This window comes from Mustela erminea, chromosome 9, assembly GCF_009829155.1.
Source record: "Mustela erminea isolate mMusErm1 chromosome 9, mMusErm1.Pri, whole genome shotgun sequence".
Taxonomy (NCBI): Eukaryota; Metazoa; Chordata; class Mammalia; order Carnivora; family Mustelidae; genus Mustela; species Mustela erminea.
The window spans coordinates 106,635,283-106,657,203 of NC_045622.1; the positions used below are offsets into that span (position 1 = coordinate 106,635,283).

Sequence of the window (21,921 nt, forward strand, 5' to 3'; positions counted from 1 at the left end):
CTTCCTGCTCCTCACTTCATCTCATTCTCCCAGCAGCCCCCAGGAGGTAGGCTGAGGGGCTGGGGGGCTCACCCCTCCTGAGAAAGGGGAAGCGAGTTCCTCCTTCCACACTCTGGAAAATACCAGAGCATTTTGCCCCATCTTTCACTTTCCAGAAGCGGAAACAGAGGTCTAAAGAGAGGGCGTGGCCCCGCAGCTAGGGAGGGACCTCTGGGGCTCATCATCACCTGAACAGAAAGCCCCCCCCAGGGGCCTGTCCAGCTCTGTCTCCCTGGGGTCACAAGTTGTCCCAGCCTCAGCCCAAGCTGCTCCCTTGGCCTCTCTGATTCTGGGAGTGGGAGGTGGGTAATGGAGAGGAAGCTACAAAGGTCTGCGAACTTGGCCGCTGCAGCCCCGCCCGCCATGAACTCCTCAAAGGGTTAAAGTTCGCCCCGCTGGAGAGAGCAACCCAGTGCGGCTGGGGGCTGTAGGTTTTAGCGATGTCTGTTACAGTCCCTTTAACTTTTTGTCCTGTTATGGATTTATCACATCTGGTTATCAGCGTGTTTAGTCCCCGCTGGCTGTGCGGGGGGCTGCAGGGGACATTTGGGGATTTAGCTGGGCGACATTTAAAAGCACAGTTATCAGCTGGTTAGGTGGGGGTTTAACAGTTCTACTCCCCCCTAGAGTTTAGCCTTAGAGGTACAGAGCTCGCCCCCTCTCCGGAGGGAAGGGATGGCTTGGCCCTTGGCCCCAACTTCCCTTGGTGACAAGTGGCCTTCTCCCTCACACCCAGCAGTGACTTGCCACTCCCTGTAGCCGCTCAGGGGCCTGTTCTGTCTTCCTCATCAGCTCTAGCAGACACAGAAAGCCCTGGGGGATGGCCACCCCTGCCCCTACCTCCTAGAATCCCCCTACCCCGGCCTCTGTTTACTTCTGAGAGGTCTTCTGGACCCAGGTGGGCCCATTCCAGAGACAGTGTCCCACAGCCACTCCCTTGGTGGCGCGTGAGGGGGGAGGTCTTTCCAGTAAGATGTGAGGCCCCCACACTTGCCTTTCCTCCTGGGATGACTCTGGGGAAGCCTTCCCACCCTCCCTCGGGATCCTAGGATGACCACTTTCTGCTTCTCAGTGCACTGCGGCCCTCTGGCCAGCCCTTCACCAAATCCCGCTCCTGATCTACTCTCCAGCCTGCTTTACCGGGCGGTTCCAGGGTAGGGGCGGGCGCGGGGTGGGGCTCAGTTCCACAATCTCACGGATTATCCTAACCTAACCCATCCCACCCTGGCTTTGGAAAGAGCGCCAGGACTCTCCCTCTTCTGAGCAAAACCCCAGCCCTGTCTGAAACCACCCCTCTTCTTCTAGAGACACAGATGATCTGCACCCTGAGAGGAAAGTCAGGGGGCATCCCGGGGGGTGGGGGATAATCAGGCCTCCGCTAAGGGGCGGGCGATGGGGAAGGCAAGGTGGGGAAAGAGAGAGCTCTGCACCTTTAAGATAGTGTTTTTAAAGTTAATTAATTAATTAATTAATTAATTCTGGTTAATTACCTTTGTCGAGCAGCCACTCATCTACTACTCGACCAAGCCGGTAGGGGATTCTCTGTCTAGCAATCGCCAGGCGCTCGTTATCAAAGTTTCCTTGGAAAAGTTTAGAAAGACAGTAGGTTTCTCAGGCGGCGAAGTCCAAAGGAGTTAGCAAAGTAGTGACGCGTTTCTCAGGAGACTCAGAGTAAAGCAGCAACATCCACCGGAAAGGGGGGGAGGTCCACCCAAGGCGGGAGAAGCAGCACTGGGTCCCTCGTCCTCCCGTCCCCTCCCTAGGCTCCCGTCCAGAGCCAGCCCCACCCGAGGGGCACTAGTGACCCAAAGAAAAAGACAGGGACGTGGAAGAAAAGGAAAGGGGACGGAAAAGAAAAGGCCGCTGGAAGGTCAAAGGTCAGAGGTTAAACAGGTTTATCTGTGTTCAGGCTGTGGCGCCCACCTTCCGTCCCCATCCCAGAGTGGGGCAGTGGGGGCAGGGAGGGGCATTTAGCGGGTTTAAGTTGGGGGATGGGGGGCCTCGGTGGCCCAGCTGGTTACTGAGTTTAGAGGGTGGTTTAGAAGTGGGAGGGTTGGGTTAAGTGGGGTTTATGCGGCATTTAGGGGGTGGCCCGGCCCTCGCACTTAACAGTGACATTTCAACCACTTCTCCAGGCACTCAGTTCCCTTTCCCTTCCCGAGCTCAGCTCCCCGCGGCGCCCTCTTTGCCAGCTCACCCCGCACCCCACCCCACCAGCTTCTACCCCGATTCCTCCCTCTCCAGAGGGCCCGCCACCACAGCTTTGCCACCCAGCCTGCCATCCCTACAGGTCACCCCACCGCCCTGCCGCCCCCCCCCCCCCCCCCCCCCCCCCGCCATCCCTCTGCCCTTCTCCACCTCTCCTGCAGGCATCTCTCCCCGCCCCCCACCAAGCCTGCCCTGGTTCCCTCCCCACAGGGCCTCCCTTCCACCATCTCAGCCCCATTCCAAGACCCTCAGACTCAGCGCTGCTCTGGTCCACTTTTGCCTCTGCACCGGGGAGCCCAGCCCAGCTCTCAACATGCTGTCACTTACTAGTCTTTCTCCTTCAAGCTCCTCCCCACAATTCCTAACCTCACTCCTTCCCCACCCTGCCTGTCCCTCTCTCCACTCACCATTGTCCAGGCCCTGGAGATGGGGAGCAAAGATACTATGTGTGTGTGTGACAAACAGACCACGGAAAGGGGTTTTTCAGTGTGCCTAGGAGTTCGGTGTGCTCCTCCTGCACCCACGGGCTGTGGATTATGCCGGGCTGTTGCAGTGGAAATGGAAATCATTTCCTTTGGGAATCTGGCCACTCTTCCCACTGAAACCACGTACAGTGTTCAATAAGGTGTTGGGGGGCAGCCTTCCTGTTCCTCTTGCAACACAGGGCTGTGCGTGCCCCCAGTGAGGCCAGGGCCCGGGCCTGCCCTGGACATCCCCCCTCAACAAGCACACGACGTGTCCGTGTGTGTGCACGGCTGCTGCCTCCCTAGGTGCTTCTGATGCAACAAGACCTTGCCTTCCTGACAGATTCAGGTCACTGCTGTTTCAGTAAAAAATGGATTGTTCACTCGTTTGGTCACTCAACAAACATTTCTTGAGTGCCTGCTCTGTTCCTCATGCTGGGTACTGGAGATGCAGAGACAGAGGCCTGGCCTTGACCCGCTGAGCGCCCCAGCCAAGCAGGGGAGACTGGCGAGTGACCGGCAATGTTCTTTGTTCTGCTGAAGGTTGCAAAGGACATCCCTGCCCGGGGCTGGGAGTAAGAGACCCCAGTGAAGACACTGCAGGAGGGGTGAACGGGCCAGAAGGGAGTCTGGCAGGGCTAGGGGTCGGGGGCACATATGCAGAGTCGAAGACTCAGGAAGGCAGGTGTCTGTGTAGCTGTCCCTTTGTGTGTCCCTGCCTCATTGGAGCACCTAACAATTCTAACCAAAATTCTTCTCATTGACCACTTCCCCTCTGCCATGCCACTCTAAGGCTTTCCTCGGGTTATCTTGTGGGATTCTCAGGTATTACTAGGAGGAGCCTATTATCCCTCTCTTTCAGAGGTGGAGACAGATTCAGAGGCTGGACAACCCGCCCAAAGCCAAGGACTTATCAGTAGGAGGTCCAGAGGCTAAGAGCTGAGTCTCTGTGCTCCGGAAAAGTCTGGAGGCCCAAGCTCTGCGCGGAAGCGTTCTGCCAGCCCAGCCCGCCAGTGTAGCTCAGGAGGACATTCGGCTTTGGTCGGTCACCTGCCCTTATGCCGCACCCAGGCGGGCACTGGGTTACCCTGCTGGGCGGCTGAGGGGGGGCCCAGCAGTCTCCCCACCCCCACCCAGGGGTCCCTGAGCAGAGGAGAGCAGGCATGAACCCTCCAAGCCCTGACCTCTAGCCTGCTGGGCCCCAAGGGAAGGTGCTCTGGACCCACATCATGGCTTGATGTGGTGAAGCCTTCATGTCCTCCCGGTACAACCTCGTTTGGCCCAGGCGGGGGTCCTCACGGCCACCAAAGTTGCCCTCACGTGTGTGTGTGTGGCTGAGAGAGAGAGAGACTGATGAGCGCATGGCAGGTGCCTAGTCCGGGCACCTGCAAGACTTCACATGGTTGGGTTGGTGTGCCTCAGTGATCCCACACAGGCCCAGAACCTGGGTGTAGGCTGGCCTCCCTCGGGCGGCCTCTCGTTTCTCCTATGTCAGTCTGACCTTACAAGTCTTTGCACTTGTCCTTGTGTCTGTGGTTGGCCTGTATGTCCATCAGCCTCTGTACTTCTTGGGCTAGGGGTGGGGGGGATGTGGTCCTCTTTAACCCCAGAGAGGGCTGGGCACAAACCTGCACAACGGGGACCTGGGAATCGGCACTGGCATCTTTCTGCCAGCGTAAGCGGGCCCATGAGGGTCTGTACACCTGCACCTTTCTGTGTCCTTCTGCCCCCACCCCTCTCAGCCAGCGTGGGGCAGCCTCTCAGCCCCTGCCTCGGCGCCTCGGCTGTCGCTTCGGCCTTGGAGAGGGACTGAGCCTGCAGATGCTCCTTTCTCCTCAGTCGCCCCCGTGTGTGACTATGCAGTGCCCCCATGTGTGACTATGCGGTCGCTCAGCCAGATTATACCTCCACAAGTCTGCACTTCTGCAGTTCTCCCCTGCGGTGGCTCCTTCCCCTCCCTCTCGGTCTCCCACACCGGGCTCTCTTCCTCTTCCTCCTGAGGCTCTGGCCACCTCTTCTCCCACTGGCTGGGTCTGTGCCACGACGTCTCCATATATCTCTCTGCATCACTCCGGGGCTGCCTCCGTTTCTGCTCCCAGTGACTGTTCCCATATCTCTCCATCGCCTCTCCCCTGGCTCCCCCGCACTCTGAGGCTCTTTCTCTGCCTCCTCATTTCTCCCATGTCCTCATCCCCTCCTTCCTCTTACTCTTCAGACCTCGGTTTGTCCTGGGCCGCCATAGCCATCACACTGTGGGACACTATAGAATGGGGTCCGGTTGCATGCTCGTGCTCCCCCCTCCTAGACTGCGAGCCCCTGTAAACAGAGGCCCTGTCCTGCTCCTGTGTGTCCCCCGAGCCTGACACCCAGGAGGCTCCCAGTGAAGGTCTGTGGAATGAGCTGGCACTCCTGTCTCTTGACTTTCTCTCCCTTTCACTGTGTCCCTTATGCCCTGAGACCCTGGGGTTCCTTTTCTCTGAGCCCCTCTGGTCACTTCTCTTCCTTTAACTGGATCTCCTGATACAGATCTTTGATTTGCTCTTCGTAAAGACCTTGGTTCATTCCTTGATTCTGTCCTTGGGATCAGCCCTGCCTCCTTGGCAAGATATATTTTGGGTTACTTATGGATCTTCTCTCTTTGGTTTCTGCATCTGCCTCCTCATTTCTGCCTGTCCCTCAATTCTAAACCCATCCTTTCCTCAGTCGTGTCAGATTCTCCCTACTTCTACCCCTCTTCCTCTTCCCTTCTCCCCTACCCCCACCTGGACCAGGGCCTTGCAGCCTTCCCAGCTCAGCTCCGCCCTCTCCCTCCCAGCCCACAGACTCCCACCACCGTGGTCTAGCTCTGCCTTGCGAATCCCGAGGTTTCGCTTTAGCCACGCCCCCACCCTGGGTCCCCATTAGCCTCGCCTTTGGCGTGGCCTCGCCCCAGCACGACCAGAAACCTCCCCGCTCAGCCCCGCAGGAGATCGCTCCCGGGCGTGCGGGCAGCGATCCTATCAGAGGCCGCCTTGCCCGCCCCGCCCCCGCCCCACCCCCGCCCCGCCCTCAGCGCCTCCTCCGCGCGCCGGCGCCGCCTACCTGCCGGGTACCGCTCATTGACCGGCCAGCTGTCCACCTGCAGGGTGGCGTTGCCGCCACTTCGAGTGAAGCGCACCACGTGGTATTTGCCGTCGCTCACGATGGCATTGGGCTCGTCGATGGTAATGTCGTCCGTGCCCACGTTAAAGATCACCCCCACGGTGCCCTGGTCCTGGGGACAAGGAGATAGAGGTCAGCAACGGGAGGGAATAACCACTCACTCTTTCTAGAACTCCACCTGTGGACCGCACCAGCCCACATCTATGGCACTTTATAGCTTTTCAACGCACATCTCCCAGTCTTGCTTTGACCCTATGACCCGCCCAAAGAGGCTGGCGGGCTTGCCTCTCCCTGACTCGTGGGCAAAGGAGTGACCCAAGATTCAGAGAGGCTGGGACCATGGTGGGGTGCAGAGCCTGGAGCGGGAGCGCTCCCACTAATCACACCTGCCTCTTGCCTTTCAGTTCGTTCAGAATATTCAAGGACGTTCACAGGGCACCCCTTCTGTGCTAAGAGTCACTGAGCCCAGGCCCCAGACAAGGTGACCAGGACCGAGCTGGGGGCCAATGAGAGCTCAGGGCGGGGGCCTCCCTAGGGCATGGGCAACAGAGAAGTCCATGGAAGCCATCCCTGTGCCTGAGGAAAATCTGGCCTCCCTGCTCCCCACCACCCCCAGCCTTGAGACTCCCTTTCCTTGCCCGCTGGGCACTGAGTGGGTCCCCGTGGGCCCCTGTACTAGCGCGTCAACATGCTTCCGGCAGCTCATCAGGCCCCGTGTTGGTCAGGCCTGAGTGCGAAATCACAGGAGCAGAGGCGGGGGTCTGAACTGTGGATTTTGGGGAGTGATGAGTATGGAAAGAGATCAGGGAGGTCAACTCCCGTAGACTTACGAAGGAGAGGTGGGCTTGTGGGTGTAGGGGTAGAGGATGGGGCTGGGAGTTGGGGAAGGAGCGGAAAGTCAGAGACCCAGGCCTGGAGGAGGGGAGCAAAGAGTCAGTCTCAGCAACCTCTGGGACCTAGGGTCCCATGCTCTGGACAGGGCAGGGCCTGGGGAACCCTGCAGAGGCCACCCAGGATCCAGCCCCAGAAGAGTTCCGCTGGTGGCACCGGTATGAGAGGGAGTGCTTCGCTGAACCCCTAAAAGGTGCCCGTCCCTCTGAGGGGACCATACACACGCGTTCTCTTCATCCCCACAGGGACCCTCTTGGGAAGCGATGGCATTCCCAATTCAGCAAGGAGACGACTGAGGCCCGGGGAGGTTGAGTAGCGACCCCAAATCCACATCACAAGGAAAGGAACCCCAGGTTTGCACCCCAGTTGGCCTGACTCCAAAGCCAGTGCTCACTCTCTCCTGCCCACTAGTCTAGGGAGACACTGACTCAAACGCAGGGGCATGATCTGAGCAGCTACTGAGCCCAACCCACCTGAGAGACCAGAGACCTCTAAAGAAGTCAGGGGAAGGCCCAGGAGGCCCTAAAGTTGAGCTCCTATTCCATTCCCCTGCACTACCCAGCAGCATTTGACTCAGCTTCCTGGGTCCCCCCACACTCCTCTTCCTGCTCAGGACAGACACCCATACAGGCTCACTTAGGCTCACCTAGGCCCCCTGAAGCTCACATAGTCACAGGACCCAGGTCATCAGAGAATACACACACACACACACACACACACACACACACACCCCTCGGCTCTTCCTGAAAGACTACTCCAGTCCAGCCTGGGCAGGAGGGCCCATTCAGCCAAGCAGCTTGGTGGCACTGAGGACGGGATAGGGAGACTCCCAGATGGCACAGGAATTGGGGTTTTGCAGAGAGCTGGCACAAGAGAGCTATGGCTCGCCTGGAGATCCAGGCCGGATTCCTTCCCCCATCATGGGTCCAGTCCTCCCCCTCCTAGAACCTGGGAAAGCCACACACACACACACACACACACACACACACAGAGTCATATACGCACACAGCATCTCTCCTCAGGTGCAGTAAAGCAGGGAAACTGAGGCTGGGCTCGCCTAACAGAGTACTCAAGCCCCACGCACCCACCACCCACAGACTGACAGCATCCCAGGGAGACGGGGTGATCACATGCTCCCCACACACAGGAGGGAAACAGCCGATGCTCCTCCATACTATTTTTAGCAGTAACATCGCCCAGAATAGCAGCAGCCCCTTGGCCACCTCCGAGGGTCTCTCCCCCGTGAGGCTCAGGCCAGGCAGGGATGGTGGTCAAGGAGCAGAGGCCACCTGAGAGCTGGGGTGCCAGGGGGGCTGGCCAGGGCAACTGGAAGGCAGGACACCAGGGTTTCCTAGGAGGCAGTCGAGCTCAGAGCCATACGCTCCGGGGGAGAGGCAGCTCCCAGAGCTGCTCCCGACGTGAAGTCAGTTGTCACTTCTGTTAAAGTCATTAATTCCTAATTCCCCAATTACCTCATTAGGCGGCGGTGGGGAGAACGCGGCCGCTCCTACAGCAAATAATTATGGGAGTCAAAATTAATTTGGCAAAGTGGAGCGACGCTTTATTAGAAACGTCAAATTGCTTTTCTCTTATTTTGCGGCCTCCTCCCCGCTCTCTGAGAGCTGTTAATGACGCGGCGGTGGGAGCTGGTGTGTCACCAGGAGAGGAGGGGCTCGGGGGCGGCCCCCCAGAGGCTTCAGCCCTGTCTGGGCCCCGCGCCGCCCTCAGAGGTGGGCTCTCCCGGGGCTCCCACACTTCCTCCGGGGCCCCTGCCCTCGCCGGGCGCCCCACCCCTGCCCTCTGCAGCACCAGGCATCAGCCCTCATTCTTCCGTAACATTGAGCCAGGTGAGGCCTGGAGGAACGCCTGGGGGGGAAGAGGGGGGTCCCCTCTCCCTGCACCTTGAGCCCCTATGCTGTCTCCGGTGCTGGGGAGCCCCAACTCCTAACCTCGCAGGCACAGAGACACGTAGGTGTAGTCAGTGAGGCAGACCCAGAGCACGGGCAGATCTGGAGTCCCTGATGATCGGGCACAGGCTGACCCCGAGCGCTTCCTGTCGCTGGGCCGTGTCCCCAGGCCTTGACACACACAATCTCCCTGGAACCTCCCAGACTCCCTCTTGTCCTTTCACCGTCCTGGTTACTGGACCACTCCGCAGATGAGGATGCTGAGGCTCAGGGCGGGAGTAGGGGCTGGTGACTGCGCCAGGACAGAGCAAGAGATTGGCAGAGCTGAGACTCAAACACAGGCCATCAGCTCCGAAGCCACGCCCGGCCGGCGAGAAAACACAGCCCTCGCTCACTGACAAGGCCATGGACACAGCCACACCTGCCACAGGGTCAGGAGACCGGAGTAACAGCAAATACCACTCTCCCGGGGAAGGCACGCGAGCAGCGACACACGTGATCTGAGGTGAGCCTGTCCTCCACCATCCCCCGAGGTCTCAGTGTCGCTCCTGATACCATCAGTATGCACCCAGCCCCACACGCCACACACAGTCCACAGCCACGGTCTCTCACATTCTGCTGGAGACACTGTCCTGCTCACACAGGTACGAACCTTCCAGGCGACTCGCCCCTCTGCACCCCTTCCTTACACACTGCTCTGCCTAGCTTCCCTCGTCCAGCGCCCAGCGGCTGTCACTCCCACTCCAGCGCCACTCAGCCCACGGGACATCTCACACCTCCTTCTTTTGCTCCCTGGTGTTGGGGGAGGACTGCGCAGGGGGGGACCCTGGACAAGCCGATGTGCTCGGAGGGGCCGGTTGCCGCGGTCCAGTCAGATGGGGAGGGGCAAGAGCCCAAACATGCTTCCTCGTTTCCCCTAAAGCCCAGGGGCCCCCCACCCAGATCTTTTTAGCACAGAGAGCCTGGCCACCCTGCTCGACCCCCCCCCCAACCCAGGAGGGTCCTGGCCAGGGACAGCGTGGGGGATGCGGGCAGCAGGGGGCTTACAGGTGGGATTGAAGCTGGAGCTCAGAGGCCCAGGGGCTAAGACCATGGAAAGGAGAAAGGGGAGAGGCTAAGCATAGAAATGAATCAGAGCAAGGCCAGAGGCCACTGGGAAGGGTGCGGGGTAGGACCAGAGATGTGGAAAGGGTCAAAGAAGAAAAGGCGCTGCCTGAAGGCCAGAGTTAGGATGAAAACTGAGAGGGGCCGTGAATATGGTAAGGGGGGGTCGGGGTATGGTATGCCGAGTAGGGAAGTATGGTCGGTAGGGGGTATGGAGGGTTGAGGGATATGACAAGTGGGGGTGTATGTGGGGTAGGGATACGGAGGGTGCGGGGTATGGCAGGTAGAGCGAGAGGGGGTAAGAAGTGTAGGGGGGCCAGGCGAGTAGGGCAGATAGAGGCAGGTTTGGTGAGAGGCCCAGAAGGAGGCACGGGAAAGCAGCGGAGGTTGAGGCGGGGAGCTGGGCAACGACGGGCAGAGCCAAGTGGGACAGGAGTTCCGGGTGGGGATGCGGCGCTGGGCCAGGAGCTCAGAGAAGAGTGAGCATGGCCAGAGAGGTTATAGGGCAGGCGGGGTAAAGGGGCCGTCGGGAGGGTAAAGGTCATGGGAGCAGAGGTTAAGGGCAGAGCACAGGCAACCACTGGATTTCCAAGGAAGGTACGGGAGCAGGCATGGACCGTGCTGGGGCTGGGAGGTATGAAGAAGCTGAGTGAAAATCCGGCCAGGACACAGTGGGCCGCCCCAGGTGGTCTAGAAGTGAGCAGGCAGTGGCCCAGAGCAGTCACCATGTGGGGACGCTACATGGGCTGCAGGAGAATGGCCCAGAAGGCTCAAGGAGGCCCTGCGTCCAGGAAGGTCAGAAGACCCAGCCGGAGTCAGGGGGCGGGGAGCTGGGGAGCTTCCAACCAGCTAGGGGGGCTCTGGGGAAGCACGACAGGAGGGGAGTGGGTCTCAGAGGCAGAGCCACGCAGAGGGACCTCCAGGAGTTGGGGAACACATGAGGGAAGATTCGAGGTGCTGATCCCATGACCATGAGGGGACCGAGTAGATCTGGGGTGCAAAGACCGGGAGTGGGGGCAGGGGTATGGGGGGCAGGCGGGGGCCAGGGCCCTGGATCCTTACGATATGAAGTTGCAAGTAGTCTCCAAGGCCGGAGGCACTGTCCACCCGCACCAGCACCGCACTGCGCTGGTGCGTGCTGAAGCCCACGGCCAGGCGGTCCATCCTCGTGCTGGGCCGGTCATTGGGGGGCCACGTGTAGGTGATGAGCGCTCCCCCCTTCCCAAAGATGTATGTGGTCCCAGCTGCAGAGAGAAGGGAGAAAGGGAGATGTGACTTCAGGCGAGCGAGTTTGGCAGGTCTGCGGGGCTGCAACCAGAGCGCAGGGCCACCGGGCGAGGGCTGTGATGCCCACACCAGCCGCCGGGCCCTGCAGTCCTCAGGAACAGTTGGCGGGCGGGTGCCCGGTGAGAGCCGGTGCACGCGCGCAGACAGATGTAGCTGCCTCATCAAGAATTCTAGCTTTAATTACAGCAACACAGGGAGGCAAGCGAGAGAGTGACACAGAGAGAGAGCCCAGAGAGAGGTTGCAAAGGGACCAAGAAGTGTACGGAGGGCAGGTAGGCCCTGGGGGGCGGGGCGGCTGGGCTCTACCAGCTCGACATCTCCCAGCACTGGTGGAGGTGACAGATCCAAGGTGTGTCCTTCTGCGGGGCCAAGCTGGGCCAGCACGAAGGCGAAAGGAGCCCCAGGCGACTGCGGGAGGCGCAGGGGCTGTGTTCAGCTCTGACTCACACCCCACAGCTTGGCACCCTTCCACCACCTGCCCCCATTCCCTCCCAAGCCCCTCTGGAAATCCTGGTCCCAGTTTGCCCAGGACTCCTTGCTTCTGCTCCCAGTTAGGGGGCTGTCAGGGTCCCCAAAGACGGGGTGCCTGAAGCCCTACCCGGCAAAGAGACAGGTATTGGGGCTGGGGGAGGGCGGTGGTGTGGAATAGAGACTGACAGCCAGAGGAGGAAGGAGGCAGAGAGACAGACGGACAGAGAGGGCCGGAGAGGGGTGTAGGTGAGAGAAAGTGGGAGAATGGAAGCCAGAGATGAAGGCTCCCTCTCCCTGCCCTCCCCCACCCCACCCTCCCTCCCCCTCTCAGTCTCCTCCATCCGGCTGCCGGGGGCGGGTGTGAGGTCCCTAACGATCTCAGCCCCAAAATAAACCCCATTAGTCGCCATGTTCCCTCCTGCGGCTGACTGGGCTCCCTGGGGGTGGGGTGGGGGGTAGGAGCAGACCCGCGGCTGGGGTGGGGGTTGGGTGCTGGTCACCCAGTTTCCGGGAAAGGAGCCTTGTCTGGGAAGCCAAGAGGACTAGTAGTCTGGGGCCTTCAGAGAAGGAGAACAATCTTGCATTCTTTAGAACATAAATGGAGCAGATGAGATTCATAAAATGCTTAATTAAATAATTAGCCACTAACGACTCCTCTCCAAGCACTTCTTGGGGGAGAGGGGTTCAGCGGAGGGAGGACTTATCCGGAGACAAAGGCAGGTGGGGCCTGAGGGCGAAAGCCTGAAGCAGGCTGGGAAGCAAGTGGGGCCTTTAGCAGGGAGGGAAGGCCCTGGGGTTGGGGACCTGGGAGCTGGGGAGGCCAAGCCCCAAGGAGGGCCTGAGGCCTGAGGCCTGAGACACTTCGGAGGCTGGAGGCCGGTCAACCTGCTCCCTCAAGACGGCATCCCAGCTGCTAACACTAAGGTCAGGCCTCTCCAGCACCATGGGGGCCTCTCACCACAGGGACTAGGAGCCCCAGTGCCGTTTGGACCATCCGGGATGAGGGGGCTCTACCCGAGGAAGCTCCTGGGCCCCCCGAAGGAGACTAGACTCCGAGGGCCTTGGAGGGACGGGGCATCTGTATCACCCGCAGACCCAGGACGGAGCTGAGGCAGGAAGAAAAGCCTGCTGCCTGGGTCCCTGAGAGGCAGCGAGGCCCGCAGGGGTTCGGGGCTGGGGGTCAGGGGGAGCAGGAGCTGTTCTCCAGAGCACTTGTCATCAGTGCCTCCATCTTCCGAGATCTGGCCAGAGAGGAGAGGTGACCCGGGGCCCCAGGGCAGAGCACAGCAGGCAGGAAAGAACCACTCTGAGTACCCCCCAGACCCGGGGAGCTTGACTCCACCCCCTGCCCCCAGACCCGGTATCCTTTATGGTGTGGGGGGGGGGCTGGAGGCTCTTGGGGGGCAGGATTAGGAAGAAGAGCTGGCGGGGAAGTGGGGTACACAGTGAGGCACACCCACCCCCCAGGCAGGTGACTTGCCCGAAAAGGGGCTGGGCCTGCCGGCCAGGAGCAGGGTAGGACTCCACCGGTACAGCCTCTCCACTCCCAACACTGCAGCACTCTGGAAAACCGGCTGTTTCCATGGCAACCGTAATACCCAGGGTCCTCCCTTCCCCCTCCACTCACAAGCTGTAAGTCCAAATTTGGGGGGTGGGGAGGGCCAGGGGAAGGGAGATGACAGGACACCCCTGCCAAAGCCCCCCTCCCTGCCTCCCTGACTAGAGGCCGCAGCCTCTTGGCCTCATCGGCCCCAGGGCCCCCTAGGTCAGGCGCAGGAGGGGCTCCCTGGGCTGCTTGGTCCCTCAGACCCGGCAAACCCCATGTCCGTGGGGCCTGCTCCCAAGCCTCCCAGGCCTAAGAGAAAGGAGGCCCTTTCTCCTCCCTTCCCCACCCCAGGAACCCAGACAGCGCCTCACCCTGGAGACAACCCTGCCTGAGCCCAGAGGGGCCGCAGCCAGGCCTCCGGGAGCAGAGGCCCCCCACCCGGCGTCCAAGCAGCCCCATCCCAGACCGCACACCCACACACCGGCGACGACACACCCAGCCGCACACAAAGCCCCGGCGTGGGGAGGCAGGCAGCGGAGACACGAGGCAGCCGGCAAACATGGCGAGAGCACACAAAGACTGGCCTCGAACCGGCGCCTGTCCCCGCCCCCGAGGCCAAAGGGCACCCCCCCCACACCCCGGTCCCCAGCCGGCCAGGCTCGGCTCAGCCCCGCTTCCTCCCGGGGTTTATTACCCAGCTGTTCTAACACCGCAGCCGCTTCATTACTCGGGCGGGCCTGGTGAAGCCTAAGGGCGGTGATGACACGGTGGGGGAATCGGGTGGAGGGGCGCGACTGGCACCGACCAGGTTGAATGGCTTATTGGACTGGGACAGCAGTAATTACCCTGGGGAGACATTTCTCCCCCCAGCAGGGCGCTTCCGCCTGGTGTGGGGGGAGGGGGCAGCCGGCAGGCAGCGGGTGGGGACCCTGGCCCAGCTCCCTCCTGTGACTTGGGGGGGGGGCCCTCTCCCCCACCCCACCCCCTGCAAGCTGGCCTCCCAGGCCCTGGCCACCAGACTCCCTGGGGCCTGAGGACCGGGAGCCTGGGACACCAGACAGGCATCTAGAACCTCTGAAAAGCTCCAGAAAGGGCTCTGGGGGAGGGGCCTAAGCCAAGGCCCAGAATGTTACTCCAGAATGGCCCAGACCCACTGTCTTTGACCTCCCCTTGTAGCCAGTGAGCTACATAGTGCCTGGCAGTGGGGGAGGAGAAGAGAGAGGTCACCCAACCCTGAAGCCCAAGGCAAGAGAGCCTCTGGCCACAAGCGAGGTGCCTCGGGCCCTGGTGCCCACCACCAGCGGCCCAGCTCTGGCACCTTCTGTCCACACCCAACATCGTCTGGGCCTCCTGGATCCCAAAATTCATGGATCCTAGTAAAACACTAAATGATCAAGAATGTTCCAGAGAGTTCGCACACACCTGCATTCTAGAGAACACCACCATAATGGTTAATAATGGTTAGCTAACACAGACCCAAACAGTAAACACATTCCATGTAAAAACAAACAACAACAACAACAACAAAAACCACCATGAAGTGATGTCCCTGTAGTTGAAATTACATGTGCAGACCCTCCCTGCAGCATCAGAAGCCATGACAAAAACCTTCTGGTAGACCCAGAAGGATGAAAGGCAAAAACTCCTGTACAATCCAGAAAAGCGACGGTCTGGGGTGTCCATAGCCCATGCTGACTCTGTATATGGATCTCCACAACCCAGGGGGACCCCCACGGATCCACAGCCCTGGGCTCAGCTCACTTGATCTATTCCCTCAATTCCTGTGCCCAACCTTGGCCATGACCATCCAGTCAGAAACCCAAGTTAACACACCCATTTTCAGAATCCAGATCAATGCCAGTCCCCTTGAGAAGCAAGCTGGAGTGATGAACCCAGAACCCTGGAAGCTACTGACTCAGAAATGAGGCAGAAATGAAGGTCGCAGGGGCTGAAAGGCTCCAAAACCAAAATTGGGGACAAGGATCAGTAGAATGTCACCCCCTTGGGACATTTTTAGGAGCCAGGTGTACTAGTCTCCCCCCTCCTCGTGGCCAGACCGACATCAGGTGCAGGGGTGTCAATGGGTGTCTGGCAGGTCGGTGGGGATATTATGTAACAGGAGGCATCGGGGGATGGAAAGTACATGGAGGAAAGAGTGAAGAGAAGGAGCGAAGGAAGGCAGAAGGGAGAAGCCAAGAGAAGGGACATGGAGAAGCGAGGGCAGAAGGAGAGGCTCCCTCATACGGGGGGAAGCTGGGGAGATGTTGGGGCAGAGAGGAAGGCTCTCCCCTCCCTTGCCAGAAAACTCTCCCAAGCTGGCCTCTTCCTCTAGCCAACCCTGGGGCCCCAAGAGAAGCCTGTCACTTCACCTCTCCTCATGACTAAGGTCAGCGGAGGTGGAGGCCAGCCATAACAGGTGGCGTTCTCTGATCTCTTCTAGCTGCCCTTTGACCCTCTTCCCTTCCTCACCTGCCTGACCCTTCCGGGCTCCTCCCTCCAGGCTCCCACCACCTTCCATCCCTGTCCTACAGTGCCCTCCTGCCATCTTCCTCTGGTGCCATGTGGCGCTGGGCAGCCATTAGCCCTCATGGGGCTGTTCTTCTCCACACAGCAAGGGGGTGGCCATCTCTGAGGCAACCCCAACAGCGACATTCCACACACACACACACACACACACACACACACACACCCTCCCATGCTCTCTCCTCCATTTTCTCTCCTGTTTTCCCAGCTCTTTGCATCCTGACTCGAGCTCCCTCACTGAGTCTCCCTGTGCCACTCAGCGCCAAGGAAGGTCCCTCCTCCCAATCTGCTCACCTGCCCCGGGCCAGCTCCTCTCTTGGTCCCTTCCTCTCTCACCTCCGGCCCTGCCCCCCCCCCACACTCTCCTCCAGTATTCCTGCCTCCCCTTCTGTATCTCACCCCTCCGTGCCTCACCTCAGTGCCCAGAAGAACCATGACCTCTGGGGCCCCTTTGGGAGCAACACTGGGCCTCTGGGGAGTCAGAGGGGACAATGAAGAAGCGAGAGGAGGTAGAGGGCCAGAGAGCTCATAGGGAAAAGAAAGAGAGTCAAGAGCCGGAGAAGGTGTGGGCTGGGGACGTGGAGGAAGAGCGAGCAGAGGGAGCGCTCTCCAGACAGGACCCCCGCCGGGACAGGGACGGAGATGAGCCGAGGGACCCTGCGCTGGGGAAGAGAGAAGACAGCAATGGAGAGGGGGCTGGGAAGGGGTCACACTTGGGAAGTGGACAAAGACAGCAGAGAGGCATGAAAAAGGAGTTAAGACAAAGTGGGGGAGCAGGGGAGAGTAGAAATGGGGTGAGACGGTTGGAAGGGACACGGGGGCAAAGGTCGGGAGGCAAGCATGGACAGATGTGGAGCAGGACTGGGAGGCTGACGTGAGCGCAGACCTTGTAGGCCCAGAGAGGCATGGCTGGGAAGTGAGGAAGATCTAAGCACGGAAGATGAGGGAGGAACAAAAATGGAGTAAAAAAAAAAAAAAAAGAAAAGAAAAAAGAAAGACACGAGAGGGGATGGATGGGCGGAAATGGGTAGTGAAGCAAAGAAACGGGCGGTGACAAGGGAGCAGAGTGACAGCTGGCGGCGGCACAGGGACGAGAGCCCAGGGGAGTCCAGGTAAAAGGTGATGGGAGCTTGGAGATGTCAGGACACCATGGGAGTCAAGCTGGGAGGTGAGGGGGCCGGTCTAGGAGGTGAAGGACTACAGAGGTGGGAGGTGACGGGCCCTATGGAAAGTGATGGCGGTGTGCAGGGAAGGGGAATGATGGGTAGGCTACAATGGGAGGCTATGGGGCCTCGGCGATGGGCGGGGACAGGGGTCTGAGGTGGAATGTGCAGGGACTCAGACGGGAGGTGATGGGGTCTGGCATGGAAACAAGGTGCCACGGAAAGACGGCCGGATGCAGAAGTGATGGGAAGTGCACAGGCAGAGGTGTGGGCTGTTGTGATGGGAAGTGATAGGCCGCAGAGACCAGGGAGGACAGAGATGGAAGGCGACAGGTACAGAGTCAGACACGGCATACAGGGAACCTTGGGGCTGAAGCTATGAAGGGATGAGGGGCCTGAGACGGGAGGGGATCCAGGCCAGAAACAAGAGGTGACAGAGGTTGGAAATGGAAGGTGATGAGGTCTGAGAGGGAGGATGAAGCAGGTGTTGAGATGGAAGGTTACGAGGGGTTGAGACTGTGGAAAGTGACAGAGGACCGCTACGAGGGGCTATGGGGAGACTAGGCGGGGAGGTGAAGTGGGGGTGATGGGGTGACAGGGAGACTGGAATGGGGGTGAGGGAGAGACCGGGATGAGGGGTGATGGGGAGATGGGCTGGGAGATTCCAGGCCTGGGCTGGAAGGTGATGGGGAGCCCAGGAGGGGGGACTGTAAGCTCCAGCAGTGGAGCTGCAGAGGGGAGGGATGCTGGGGGTCAGAGGTGGAGGTATGGCAGCGACCAAGGGGCCTGCGAAGGAGACAGGAGACTGGGAGACGGCTGGGGCGGTGGAGCCGTCCGTGAGGCAGGTGACGGAGGGACAGTGGCGGCGTCGGGGGAGAAGGGAAGGTTGCTGGAGGGACAGAGGCGAGACAGAGACGGGCATGGAGAGGTGAAGGAGGAAGAGATGGGACCTGTCAGAGGCAGAGGTGACAGATGGGACAGATGGGGGGACACGGATAAGAACCCGGGCGCGGAGATGTGGGAGCCGCCACGGGAAGGCAGGGAGAGGCAGCGGGGAAGGGAAGCCGGCTGGAGAGATGGGAAGGGGCAGAGCTGGAGGAGATGGTGAGGAAGAGAGACCGGGTAGGGAAGAGCCGGACAGAGGATGAAAGGACAGATGCGGGGGTGACGGGAGCGGAAACAGGAAGGTGGTGACAAGCCCGAGATGGGAAGAAGGAGCTGAAGGTGAGGCAAGAAACGAGCGATGGAGACCGAGCAGAGGGCGAGGAAGGAAGGGGCCGATGGAGAGCGAGGGCGGGGCTCAGAGGACGGGAGCCGGAGCCGGCAGGCGAGGGAGCGCGGCCCGCAGAGCCGAGGGGCCGGGCTTGGCGCGCACAAGCCGGGGTGCGGCCCGCGGGGCCAGGGCCGCGCGCAAGGGAGGCCCGGGAAGGGGGGGTGGGGGGGCCCGGCCGGCCACGGCAGCGCCACTTACCGTGCCCGCCGCGGGTGAGGAAGGGCATGCGGTTGATGGCGATGGGCACGGTGCCGTGCTTGCTGTGGAAGTGGTGGACGTGGTGGGTGGTGCTGAGGCTGGAGGAGACCCGGGCCCCCTCGGCCGCCCCCAGAAACAGCAGCAGCAGCAGTGGCAGCAGCGGCAGCAGAGGTGGCGGCGGCGGCGTCAGGGGCCCGGCCAGGGCGGGGGGGCGGCGCGGGCACCCCCCCGGCCCGCTCCCCCCGGGGGGCATTTCGGCCCGGGGGCGGCCGCCTCACAGCCCCATGGCCGGGGGCGGGGACGCGGGGCTGCGCAGCCCCGCGAAGCCCCCCTCCGGCTCCGAGCCCCGGGAGGGGGGTAGGGGGTGAAGAGAAGGAAAACCAGAGCCCAAGCCTCGGTCCGGAGCCAACGAAATCAACTGGATCCCGCCGGGGAATCCGAGGTCCGCGGAGCGGCAACGCCAAGGTCCAGGACGCCTGGGTCCATCTCGAGGAGCTAAGGGTCTGCCCGCATCCCGGCGGGGTCGGAGCGGCGCAGAGGGCCGTCAGAAACCCGGGGGAGCGCCCGGGGGAGGGGGCATGGTGCCGGGTGGAGAGGCAGGGGAGGCGCGGGGGCCAAGCAGCGATGGGAGAGCGGGGGAAATCCTGCGGAAAAACCGAGCCGGGGGAGGGGGACTGGAGGGGAGAAGCGGGAGACCGACGGAGACTAGAGCCGGCCGCGCCGCTGCTGCCGCTGCCGCTGCCGCCCGACGGAGGCCGGGGGAAAGGAGGGAGCGGCCGAGGTGGGGGGGGGGGGGGGGCGGGAGAAGGGAGGAGGGAAGCAAATCCGGGTGAGGGGGGAATGAAGGCAGGAGAGGAGGGGAGAGGAGAGGAGGGGAGCGGGGCTGAGCGGAGGGAAGGCGCGAGCCTGCGAGATTCCGGCGGAGAGATGGAGGCAGCGGAGTGTTGCTGCAGAGGCTGAGGGCTGGAAGGGAGAGGGAGGGAGGGAGACGGGGAGGGAGGAAGGGAGAGGAGTGGAGAGGGGAGGGGAGAGGGAGCGCGGGAGGAAGAGGGGGCAGGGCAGAGGGACCGGAGCGGCTCCCGATCTGCGGGCGGCGCTGGGCAGCTCCGCCGCACGGCACCTGGCTAGCCCGCTAGGCGCTCGCCTCTCCTCTGCGCGCGCCCCGCCCCTCCCCCGCGCCCGGGCGCGCGCTCCCCTCCCGCCCGCTCCAGAGAAGGGGCCCTGCTGAATAATTGAACAGGACCGAGACTAGCAGGAGCGGCAGCTCTCTTCCTCCTCCTTCCCTTCCCCCGCACCTGGACGAACCCCAATAGTGCTCTCTGGTCCAGCGCGCAGTGCTGTGGCCACGGCCACCTCTGCACGCACCCCTCGGAACACACGTGCTCGCTAGGATGTGGACGGGTATGGAGACACCCACGTGCCCATACAGGCGCCCGGGAGCGCGCAGGCACACATAGACTCAGACACATACATGCAGACATGTGCTCATAGACACTGGCCCACGGACTCACACATGCACACATGTACACATGCACAGAGGCACACATGCGCCCACACATACATGTCTGGCCACAAGTGATGAACAGCTGACAAACACACAGACACCTCCTCTCATCTTACCCTCCAAAAATAATGACCCAGAGCCTCAGAGGTACTCAAGAGTAAGACATGTCACAAATGCATGGTGTCTTCTCACCACCTCCCCCGAAGGATGTTCCCCTACCCCCTGCACGACTCCCCCAATCCTTCCTCTGGACTCCCCCTGCAGGCCCTCCCCCAGCCTCAACCTCTCCCTCCACGGAGTTTCCAGGACACCTGTCCACTGAGTGTCCCACGTAGGAAAAAACCCTTCGTGGGTCATTTATGTTCAGGTGAGGGAGCCGCTTCCTCTAAGTGCCGCTCCACTAGGATCGGCCCCCTCCCCAGAGTTTTGGGGACCTCTAGAGAGCACTGGTCAAGAGGTAAGTGCAGAGAGGCTCCCTTCCTTTCGTCTGGATGTGACCTCTGTACTCACATCAATCTGGGCTGGGCTAGGCTCAGAGAAGGATGGGGGGGGGGCGGGGAGGAGGATTGGAGAGCCAAAAGGTAGAGAAAGAAAAAGGGAGGGAGGCGGAGATGGACCTGGAAGGAGTCAAAGAAATAATGTAGTAGAGCGGGGAGGAGAGATGGTGAAGAATGGGTAAAAGGAAAGGGGAGAGAGAATGGGGGCACCCAGGGAGGAGAGGGCTGGCTCCTGATTATTGATTCTGAATTCCATCTTGGAGCAAAAACTGTCACCAAGAGCGGCACAGTGCTTCACTGCCCCGCCGAATGCAGTCAGCACCTGGGACAGCTCCTCTGCTGCCGCGCCCCTCCCCCACCCGGTGAGCCAACAGAGCCCCCTCCCCTCCAGTTAGGCCCCAGGTTCTTCAGAAGTGAAGAAAGGGGTCCTCAGAAAGGAAGGCTTCAAGGCGCTACAGGGCTCCAGGAGGGAGGAGAGATGGCAGCCTGCAAAGCAGGGCTGGGGTCCCCCAAAGCCTTGTCCTCCTGGCCTCTCCGTCCCATTCTTATGTCCCTGGCTCTGGAATAGAGACTGACAGAGCTCTGAGCAGGCAGAAAATGTATGGTCCCAGAGGGAGGGAGAGAGGAGCCGGTGGCGGTGAGAGAAGAGGAAGGGAAACCGCCTAGAGGCCAATCAATATCAGTGAGTGGGAAGTGGAGAGAGTTGGAGGGGGTGACGTTGGGGAGTGGGGGGGAGCAGAGGGTACAAAAGAGAAAGGTGTGCGAGAGATCAACAGAGGCTGTAGAGAGGGACAGAGCAAGAGGATGAGCCCAGAAACAGACAGGGGCAGACTCAGTTCACAGCCTGCCTACAAGGAGAAGGCTCTGGAAGACAGAACCCCAGCGGACCTGATAGGACCGCCGGGGCCCGAACCCCAGCTTCATGGCAGCGAGAGTCCCTCCTTCTCTCTTCCTTTCCTCTCTCGCTTCATATTCTCTCTTTCATTCTCTCCCCGCTTTCCTCTCTCTCCCAGCAGAGATGGGCTTTCCCAGAGTGAGCTTTAAGGGGACACGGAGGTCCCTCACATCCCATGTCACAGGTGGAGAAACTGAGGCCACAAGTTGGGAAGGGCTGTCCCGAGTGAAGGTCAGACCTCTCCTCTTCCCAGTCCCTCCCCCACGAGACAACCCCAACCCTCTGAGGACACCCTGGCCATGCCCACCCTCCTCCCCATCTCCAGGTACAGGTTTCCTCGGTGCCCAGGGGCAGAGTGAACTGAGCAGGCCTCAGTCGGTCCGGGACAAGCTCAGCCTGAGAGAGGCAGTACGAATGAGGAAGAGCCGAGCGTGCAGACTTAGGAGGCACAGCCCCAGAGGAGAGGAAAGTATGGTTCGGGAGGCAAGGGCAGAGACCCCCACCTCCAGGTTCCTGCTCTGCCCTTCTCAGAAGGTCCCCCAGGACTGGCATCTGGAGAAACAGCAGTCAGAATCCCGCCAGCTGCCAGGCTGCACCCACCTTGTGTTTACCTGTTCGGCTCTGCTCTGGCCAGACACACAGACCAGTGCTCGGGGATGGTGACTCTTCCCAAGATGTCCCCGGCTCCCCAGCCCCCATTACCCCTGCCTCCCACCTGCCTGGGATATGGAGAAGCTGTTCCAGCCCCTCTTCCCACCCTTGCTAAAAGATGGCATGATTCCCTAAACCCCCATCAATCACTGTGCCCGC

The 21,921-nt window shown here is 60.9% G+C and overlaps 1 protein-coding gene and 1 long non-coding RNA gene across 30 annotated transcripts in view; one reads left to right on the top strand and one right to left on the bottom strand.

The window, feature by feature from the left end:
• Positions 1–21,921, bottom strand: part of NRXN2 (neurexin 2) — a 104,895-nt gene that overhangs the window by 16,695 nt on the left and 66,279 nt on the right. For 20 of the 29 annotated variants that reach the window (XM_032357718.1, XM_032357711.1, XM_032357702.1 and 17 more), the window contains 3 exons: positions 10,817–10,998; positions 5,793–5,964; positions 1,530–1,619 (listed from right to left, as the gene is read on the bottom strand). In XM_032357718.1, the coding sequence (XP_032213609.1) occupies positions 1,530–1,619; positions 5,793–5,964; positions 10,817–10,998 (444 nt within the window). Of the gene's footprint in view, positions 1–1,529; positions 1,620–5,792; positions 5,965–10,816; positions 10,999–18,215; positions 19,711–21,921 lie in introns of those variants that run through there. The other 9 variants (XM_032357721.1, XM_032357720.1, XM_032357712.1 and 6 more) reach the window with 4 other exon arrangements.
• On the top strand, positions 20,270–21,575 carry LOC116598626. The gene is made up of 3 exons (XR_004289120.1): positions 20,270–20,578; positions 21,233–21,342; positions 21,437–21,575. It is a non-coding gene; the product is annotated as an uncharacterized LOC116598626 (long non-coding RNA).